Source organism: Mus caroli, chromosome 6 (assembly GCF_900094665.2).
Source record: "Mus caroli chromosome 6, CAROLI_EIJ_v1.1, whole genome shotgun sequence".
NCBI lineage: Eukaryota > Metazoa > Chordata > Mammalia > Rodentia > Muridae > Mus > Mus caroli.
In genome coordinates, this window is record NC_034575.1 from 81782376 (window position 1) to 81791549 (window position 9174).

Below are 9174 nucleotides of genomic sequence, written 5' to 3' on the forward strand. Positions count from 1 at the left end.
GGGGGGGGGACTTGGGATGGGATGGCAGACAGAGAGCAGGCCTCTTCCTGTACACAAAAGTCAATTTAAAAATTAAGATCTCGGCATAAGGCTTAAGCCTTTAAAACTCCTGTAGGAAAGTATAGAAGAAGTACTTCAAGACATGGGCACACANGGTCTTTGACTTCCTGTGGCTTAGGAGGTTAGAGCAAGAGTTGATAGACTACATTTCAAGTTAAAAAGCTTCTGCAGAGAAAGGAAATTTTAATCAGAATGAAAAGATAGCATATAGAATGCAAGAAAATCTTTCCATATATTCATCTGACTGGAACTACTATCTGGGAAATAGTAGGAACTCAAAAAAGTATGCATCAAAACTCTTATCACCCAATCAATAAATGGAAAAAATGAGCAATTCTCTAAAGAGTAAATACAAATGCTCTATAAATTTATGGAAAAATACTTGGTATCTTTACCCATCAGGAAATGCAAATCAGAACTAGGCTGAGATTCCATTTCACTCTAGTCAGAGTAGCTGATATCAAGAAATCAAACAAATGCTGGCAAGGATGCAGGGGAAGGGGACAGTATTGGTGGGGATATAAATTTTAGTACAGCTGGTGTGGAAGGTAATGTGGCAGTCCTCAAAAACCAAAACTGTAGTACCTTAGGATCTAATTCTACCAGTTCTGGGAATATAAGTTTACCACTGAAGAAAACTGAGTATCTGTGCTGACGACTGTACTATCTACAATAGTCAGGTCACAGGATCAGACTCGATGTTCAGCAGGGGATAAATGAATAAAGAAAATATGCTATCTATAAAAAATGGAGTTCTATTCAGCCATGAAGAAAACTGAAATGAAGTCCTTTGCAGGAAAATGAGTAGAGGTAGAGATCATTAGCTAAGCTTGAGACATGCCAGATGCAGGCACACATATTACATCGAACTTTCTCTCATACATAGACTCTAGATTTTAAAACAATATGGAAGTTAAGAAAATTAGATGAAATAATCGTTTTGGGAAGGGAGAACTTGTGAGTGAGGAACTTGGCTGAAATCTCTTAAGTATTGAAGGTACAGCTTGGCTTTTCTTAGATGTTGGTTAGTAAGTAATAGAGTAAGAAAAGTAAGTTTTTTAAAATGTTAATTTATTTAACTTTATTATCATTTTGCATGTGCACAGAGTTATTATTAATTAGATCATTAGCAACTTAACTAGCAGTGGTTACCCTGAATAAAATTAACTCTTCCACATTTGAAGCACCTAACCTTCAAGAGACTGGAGGCCCCAGGGAGTTTAGAGGTCAGGTGGGGGTGGGAGTGGGGGCATTCACATGGAGGTAGGGTGGGGTGGGGAGGGGTGAGGAATGAAATATGGAGTGTAAAAAATGAATTACAAATAAAATTAAATTTAAAAAGAAAGAAATAGGAGAAGCTGCATGATTGCTAGAAGGAATTCCGCGTGTATATTTTCTCTTCCACATTCATCAGCCATTAATTGCCAGTAGCTTCTCATCAAGAAGTGGGCTGTTATTGCTGGAATATTGACACATCAGAACCTGTATGTGTCTTGTGCGGGTACCACAGCTGCTGTGAGATTTTTACTACAATGGCCGTTATATCCAAAAGACAGTATTTCAGAGCACTGCTCCCATTTCCAGCTCTTACATTTTGCCCACCACCTCTTCTGCAATGAAGGAAATGATTTAATGATAAAATTTTAATATGAAAAGAAGTAGAGATTATTTGTTGAAAAAATCTAGCATTTCTGTATTATAAAAATGAGAAAGTATGTTTGGCAGAGAACACTAGTATAATGGCCAAGTGGCCATTTGATAAAGTAAGTATGGATCAGCCAGCTCTGTTCTTATAACTAAGAATACTGGAGAACATATCCAAAGGCAATTCAAGTGCTGTTGGTGTCCTTTCTGCTGCTAACCCAAAGTGCAGGGACTTGGGGTCATTATTTCAAAGGAGACATTTCAGGTCTTTGTGTTTGTGCTTAATGCTCAGTGCTGTCCTACAGATTTTCTGTCCCATATTCTATGTCACTTCACTCCTTCAACATCTCAGGTGTGGCTCTAGAACCCCATGTATGTGCTATACCCAGCAACATTGTGGTGAAGTGATTAAGAGAGCCACTGAGAGAAGGGTCATTGGGAGAAGCCCTAAAGGCTGCCAGAGTCACAGGGGCGAGAGGTCAGAGTTTCTGTTCAAGATTATTGAGATTTAAGATTTGAGATTTCCCTTTCTCTCTTTCCCTTATGGAATGATACTGTTGTATTTGGGAAGGACATACTATGTTTTATGTCATTGGTTCATAGTTGGAGAACAGTTTGTCTGCATATAAATTGTACATTGAATCTCCCTCTGATGAAGGTAGTACTTAGATGACACTCAGGACTTAACCTCAGAGATTTTACTGTAATGTGTTAAGACTATAGGGATGGAATGAGTATATTTGCATGTGAGGACATGAGTTTTGGAAATCAGGAACAGAATGTGGTAGTTTAAATACTTAGTTTCTTCAAAAGTCACATATTAAAATCTAATCCCTACTACAATGGTGTTTGGAGCTATGGCATCAAAGAAGTGTTTAGGGTGAGAGTGAATGAGCTCAATGCCTTTATCCAAAGACGTCCCTCCCATCATGGACGCATGGCAGCGTCTATGAACCAGGAAATAGAGGTCCTCACAAGACACAGCATCTCACTGCCTCATTGTCCTTCTGAGCCTCCAGACTGGTAATCAGTGAGTTCTGTTTAAAGGCCACACAGCCTGTGGATTTTGCTATGACAATGCAAGTATCTCTAGCCCTCTTCAGTATATGACAATTCTTTTTCCTTCCTTGTTTTTAAATGGACTTGGCAATTTTGAAGAATGCCAGACATTTGTTAAATAGATCCTCCGTTCCAGTTTGATTGATGTTTTCTTGTGATTAGACTGAAGCTTTAAATCTGAGGAAAGAATACCACAAATGAAATTTATCCTCACATCGGATAGGGGGAATTAAACCCACAAGTATAATGTGATGTCATCTTTGCTCAGTAGGTAGATGGGTTTCTCACTTTTTAGGCTGTATTCCTTGAGATCCAGCCTATACTTGGGGGTTTGTGAGTTGGAGTTAAGCCTTACCTTCTTTGGTGTGTGCATGTTCTGTGGAATTTTTCATAAGCAAAACTAGCCTTCCTAGATGTTTGTTTATTCAATCATTCATTTACTTTGTTTTAACATGAATTCTCAATAATCTTGATTAAATACACACAGACACACCCTTTAGAACTTCTGGTTCTGCCGGGCATGGTGGCNCACGCCTTTAATCCCAGCACTCGGGAGGCAGAGGCAGGGGGATTTCTGAGTTCGAGGCCAGCCTGGACTACAAAGTGAGTTCCAGGACAGCCAGGGCTACACAGAGAAACCCTCTCTCGAAAAAACAAACAAACAAAAAGAACTTCTGGTTCTACCATTATGATTCCTTTATGGGAAGATTTTGTTTCATGTTTATCTTTGTGTCCTCTGGGCATTTAATATAGTTTATATTAATTTTCAAATTAAACAAATAAATGAGTCTNTTAATTTTAACTAAGAAGTACTGTTTCTTCAGTTAAATTACATAAAGGTATTAGAAATTAAAATGATTTTGGAATAAATAATAAACATATGCTTGATCCATTTTTACTATATATCTTACAAAATGAAGAATACTATGGAAATAGGTTGTTAACATGCGAGATCACTATACTTACAATTGCATAGTTACTTAAATATTCCTTGCCAAAGATATGAGCAGTTTTGTCTGTTTTTGTTGTTGTTAGTTCACAAGAACAGAGTAAGGTTTCCTTTACTACGTCCTTTGGAAAGTTATCATCTGATGCCATCACTCAGATAACAACAGAAGGTCCAGAAAAGACCACATTTTCATCTGAAATTGTTATTCATGCGGATGATCGTGGACAGGGCATTCTAGACCCCATGGCCCAAAAGCTATCCAGGTTTGCCTCATCATCCTTAGTGCAGCAAATCCCAGCTTCTCATGGCAAAGACGGTAAGAGGATATAACTGAATTTTACATCATTAAACCAACTTATGTGTAATTATCTTTAAAATGTTAATTGTCTTTCTCATCATTAAACCTAATTTTAATATCAGCATTATGCTACAATATTACTGTATTCAGTTTTTGTTTGCATACCTGTGAAAAGAATAGGATTTTCATCTTTATTTTAAATAGAGTTAATAAGAGTATATGAAATTCATGCTGCTATGGCTGACTGACTTTGTCCAGTGATTTTTGTAAAAATAAACTTAGCATGTAAGAACTGTTGGCATTTGGTTCATAGTAATATGGCTTTAACTATGTATTGTAATAGCGTATTTCTTGCTTATGAAATAACCATCCGAGCCTGGCGGTGGTGGCACACGCCTTTAATCTCAGCACTTGGGAGGCAGAGGCAGGCGGATTTCTGAGTTCAAGGCCAGCCTGGTCTACAAGTGAGTTCCAGGACAGCCAGGGCTACACAGAGAAACCCTGTCTCAGGAAAAAAAAAATGTGTATGAAATAACCATCTGTTACTCAGGAATGCTGTATGCTGTATGGAAATGTGCATACATGTGAACCCCGACACATGTGAACAAGAACATACACATGTACACATAACCATATACACACATACATGAAAAGAAAACAAATCTCTAATGGATGCTGGTGATATAGCTCACTGATAGTGTATACATATCTAACATGTACATACCAGTTCGTATGATTACCAAATATATATGCATTCACACATACTCTAACATACAGGTGTGTATGTATTTTCAGTAGTTTAAAATAACAGACATCTGGGGGGGTGGGTATGGGGGACTTTTGGGATAGCATTGGAAATGTAAATGAGGAAAATACCTAATAAAAAATATAAAAAAAAAAAACCAGACATCTGTCTTCATATCTCAGGCCTTTGAGCCAGTTGGAGTTTTGCCCCAGGTGGCAAAAGTATTTTCGATGTGCCTCCAATGCCTGTTTCTGAGATCCAGGCTATGGGACAATTTGTGTCTTGCCTAGAATTTGTAGCTGTCATGATGGTAGCAGAACCACAAGAAAGGAGACCTAACTGAAAAAAATTTAAACCTACATTTATATCAGAGTTCTCTGTATATGAATAGGATAAAATTAATACTCTTCTTATAAAACAGAAAAATTGAATTGAAACTTTTACTTTATGATGAGTATATAAACAGAAGAAAAACATGGATAGAGTCTACATCAAACTGATGATTTTTTAAAGAATTATTTATTTTATGTATATGAGTACACTCTTGCTGTCTTCAGACACACCAGAAGAGGTCGTTGGATCCCATTACAAATGGCTGTGAGCCACCGTGTAGTTGCTGGGAATTGTACTCAGGGCCTCTGGAAGAGAAGTCAGTGCCCTTAACCACTGAGCCATCTCTTCAGCCCCCAAACTGATGATCTTTGAATAGTCAGATCTTAACTTTTTCGCTTTGATGTCTTTTTAGCTTTGATATATACCTTGTGACTTTTTAAAATGCCAGATAACTTGCTTGTTTATTTTAATTAACTGTGTCATGTATTTCCCATCTCTAGAATTCTGTCTTCTGTTGAAAGCAAAGGTGAATTTATGTTTAGATCATTCATGTATTTCAAGAAATGTGAGCACTGCCTGGCAGGTGAAAGGTACTCGGTGTGTATTTGGAGAGTCATTGCTTTCTTACTAACAGCTCTGATATTTNCCTTCTCAGCCCAGCCTGTGCTGTTACCATATAAGCCATCTGGTAGTTCGAAGATGTATTATGTTCCACTGTTAAAAAGAGTTCCTTCATATCTGGATTCCAAATCTGATACCACTGTTGAGAGCTCACATTCAGGTATTATGCAAAAATTATTCAAGATTTTATTTTTAGAAACACTGTGTGCTGGCTGGTTGATTATGAAATTTTTTTAGTCAAATATGGTGGTTTTCATGCCTTAAGCAACCTCTGATTCATAATAAGTGAGTTATTTGAGACTTTGTGTAAGAGAAAAAAAAAGGCTAAAATTGAGTTGACAGCTGCCTGTGTAGGTATTAAAGCCCCTTTAGAATAAGCACAGAGCCAGAGACTTGGAAGACTTACTGGTTTCAGTTGTTTAAAGCAGTCTTCACATAGGCATTAGCTCACTACCACACTAATTCAGTAGGAACTTTAATGGCCATATACAATCAAGTGTAGTCTTTAGCCCTGGTTCAGAGGCTACTAAACAATATAAAACAATAACAAATCCTGAGGTGGGAGTAGAATGTGACTTTCACATTTGGTATATTATATTATTTAAGTGTCCACCTTGCAACAAAAATTAAAAAGGAAAAAACACAAGATACAATATGTTCCATACACAGGAAAAAAGTGCTTGAGGAATCCCAGACATTGGACNTAATACACAAATACTTAACTAATTAAAGTGTTTAGTAATCTAAATGAAACAACTTTTGAAGAACTAAGGAAAAATATAAAAACATTGTCTTACCAGATAATGTTCTAAAGAGATAGGATTTATTAGAAGGGACTATAATATAATTTTTGACTTGAAAAGCACAAATTTATTTTCTAGAGGAACTCAACAGATGAAGTTCAGGCAGAAGAGACAGTGAACCTAAAGATAGGTCCATTGAGATGATTCCGTGTGGTGTGTGAGAAATAGACAAAAGAGAAAAAGAATGGAACCCCAGAGTTCTATGGGGCACCATTAAGTTGCCTGTGGAGGGACTAAAAGGTAATAGAAATGGTGTGCNGTCTCAGTGAGAAATCACTGTCTGCTTAGAAATGAAGGAAGCGCTTCCTACTAAAGCATCTGATCATAGGAGCTGGCACTGAGCAGCAGCAGACTTCCTAACCTCTGTACACTTTAGGTGCACGCATCCTATAGACAGTCATGCTTACATCCCTGCCCCAGGCTATGATGAAAACAGTTTCAGAGGAAACAAGAGACTGCAAGTCTGGCCATTTAGGCAGATTTGCACACGCAAAGTTATTACATTTTGCAAGATTTATTTTAAATATACCAGTGTTCTTTTTCAAGTAGTTGCTACCCACTGTTGTCTTGCTCACCTGGCAGATTATGTCTTTCCTGATAAGAGCTCAGAGTACTTAAGGGCAGACCTCCCCTTGAGCTTCCCTTTTGGGCAGTGGTTACAGTCTTCCTAATACAGTTCCTCATGTTGTAGTGACCCCCAATCATAAGATTATTTTTGCTGCTACTTTATAAATATAATTTTACTACTGTTATAAATTGTAATTTAATAGTTTTGGAGATAGGGATTTCTGGAAGGGGTGAGACTCACAGGTTGAGAGCAGCTACTTTAGAGGCATGCCTTTGTTGTGAGAATGGAGCCTGGTGGCAGCCGGTCAATACTAATGAGTAAACATTTACATTGTGGCATCCTAAATTTTGCTTATCCCTAACAGACCTTGGTAGCACATTACCAGTCTTAGATAATTTGGAGGCTAAATTCTACATGAATAACTACATGAATAACTTAAGCAAATTTATTAGTAAGTTCTTTATAATATCAATTCTATCACTGAGTTTCTTCTACATTAAACTGAAAAGAGAGACAGAAACAGAGAAAAGAATATTTGAACATGTGATGACCCTAAATTTCTTAAATTTGATGAGAACTGAAAAACTTAGAGCTCCAAGTAGGAAAACCACAGGACAGCATTTAGATATGTGTGAATCAAACTGTCCAAACCCAGGTCAGAGAGAGGCTCGAGAGCATTCAGAAAGAAGTAACTCTGGAATGAGATCCTCAAAGAGTTGACAGAAATGGGGAGCAGAGAGGGGAGAAAGAGGGAAGAAGAGATGAAGGATTAGGCAATAAACCCAATAAAAACCAAACAGGGAAACTGCACCTCCACCAAGATTCAATATCCAGCAAAACTAGTCTCTAAAACAAAGAGAAAGTTTACACAGGAGATGTTTTTGTTGTTGTTGTTTTTTGTTTGTTTTTAATAACTCTTGGCATTTACCCAAATACACTGTTGTAAATTAAAGTACAAATGGTAATTCCCAAGACAAGACAATTTTATGAAAAAAACTAAAAAATGCATAGTAAAAAAAAATTCAGTATTTAAAGGCCATAGTAGCAAATATCCTTTTTTGAACAGAAAAATTTCACAGGAGAGAAATTGAGAAAAAAAACCTACACATNCAGATTTATTAAACAGGAATAAAATGGACTTAAGTTTTACATTATCTGTAATCAAATATTAGTGCATTAAANTATAAGACAGATATCAGCAGAGTAGTTAAGACATGATCTGACTATAGTCTAATTTACAGAATTCTCATGTTAAATTCAGAAACAAATAGGACAAAAAGAAGATGGAAAAAATTATGCCATGGAGTTTAGCTGTAGTAATATTAAATGAAGTGGACTTTAATGAAAGCTATTTCTAAAAGACAATGACATTTTATACTTAAAAAAGGATCCAAAATCCATCAAGGAATAACATATATGTAACAACATAGAGAAAACGAAAGTTTAAAAAAAAAACTAACATAATGGGAGAACTGAGCAATAAATAGTCTGAGCTATTCACAGTCATGTAATCTATGAGTTGATGTGAGCAAAATGTGTGAAATAAGGCTGTGTGGTGAGAATTACAGAGTTGGTTACTAGTGTTGATTGTGAATCCATTACATACTGCTAAATCATGCACACATTTACATTGGTAGCCTTTATGTTATGTGAATAATATATCTATTAAACTGTTTTTGTTTTTGAGAGAAGGTTCCTCTGTAGCCCTGGCTGGCCTTGAACTCAGATCTGCCTGCCTGTGCCTCCAGAGCACTGGAATTTAAGGCATGTGCCATCATGCCTGGCAGTTTTTATTTATTTGCTTTATGTGTATGAGTTCTGGGTGGTGGCACACGGGAGGAGGAGGCAGACAGAACAAAACAAAACACCAAAACCAAAACTATATATGAGTGTTTTGCCATCGTGCATGTGTGTGTGTGTGTGTGTGTGTGTGTGTGTGTGTGTGTGTATACACTAGCACATGCGTGCTTGGTGCCTGCGAAGGCCAGAAGAGGGGGTTTAATCCCCTGGAACTGGACCTAGGCATGGTTGTGGGTACTGGCAATGAATCCCAGTTCCTCAGCAAGAGCAACAAGCGCTCAGAACCTCTGGGGC

General features: G+C 37.2%; 1 protein-coding gene across 1 annotated transcript in view; it reads left to right on the plus strand.

The window, feature by feature from the left end:
• Positions 1-9174, plus strand: part of Alms1 (ALMS1 centrosome and basal body associated protein) — a 70267-nt gene that overhangs the window by 47583 nt on the left and 13510 nt on the right. Inside the window, exons 12-13 of the mRNA XM_021164094.1 lie at positions 3799-4028; positions 5744-5869. Of these exons, the coding sequence (XP_021019753.1) occupies positions 3799-4028; positions 5744-5869 (356 nt within the window). The remainder of the gene's footprint in view (positions 1-3798; positions 4029-5743; positions 5870-9174) is intronic.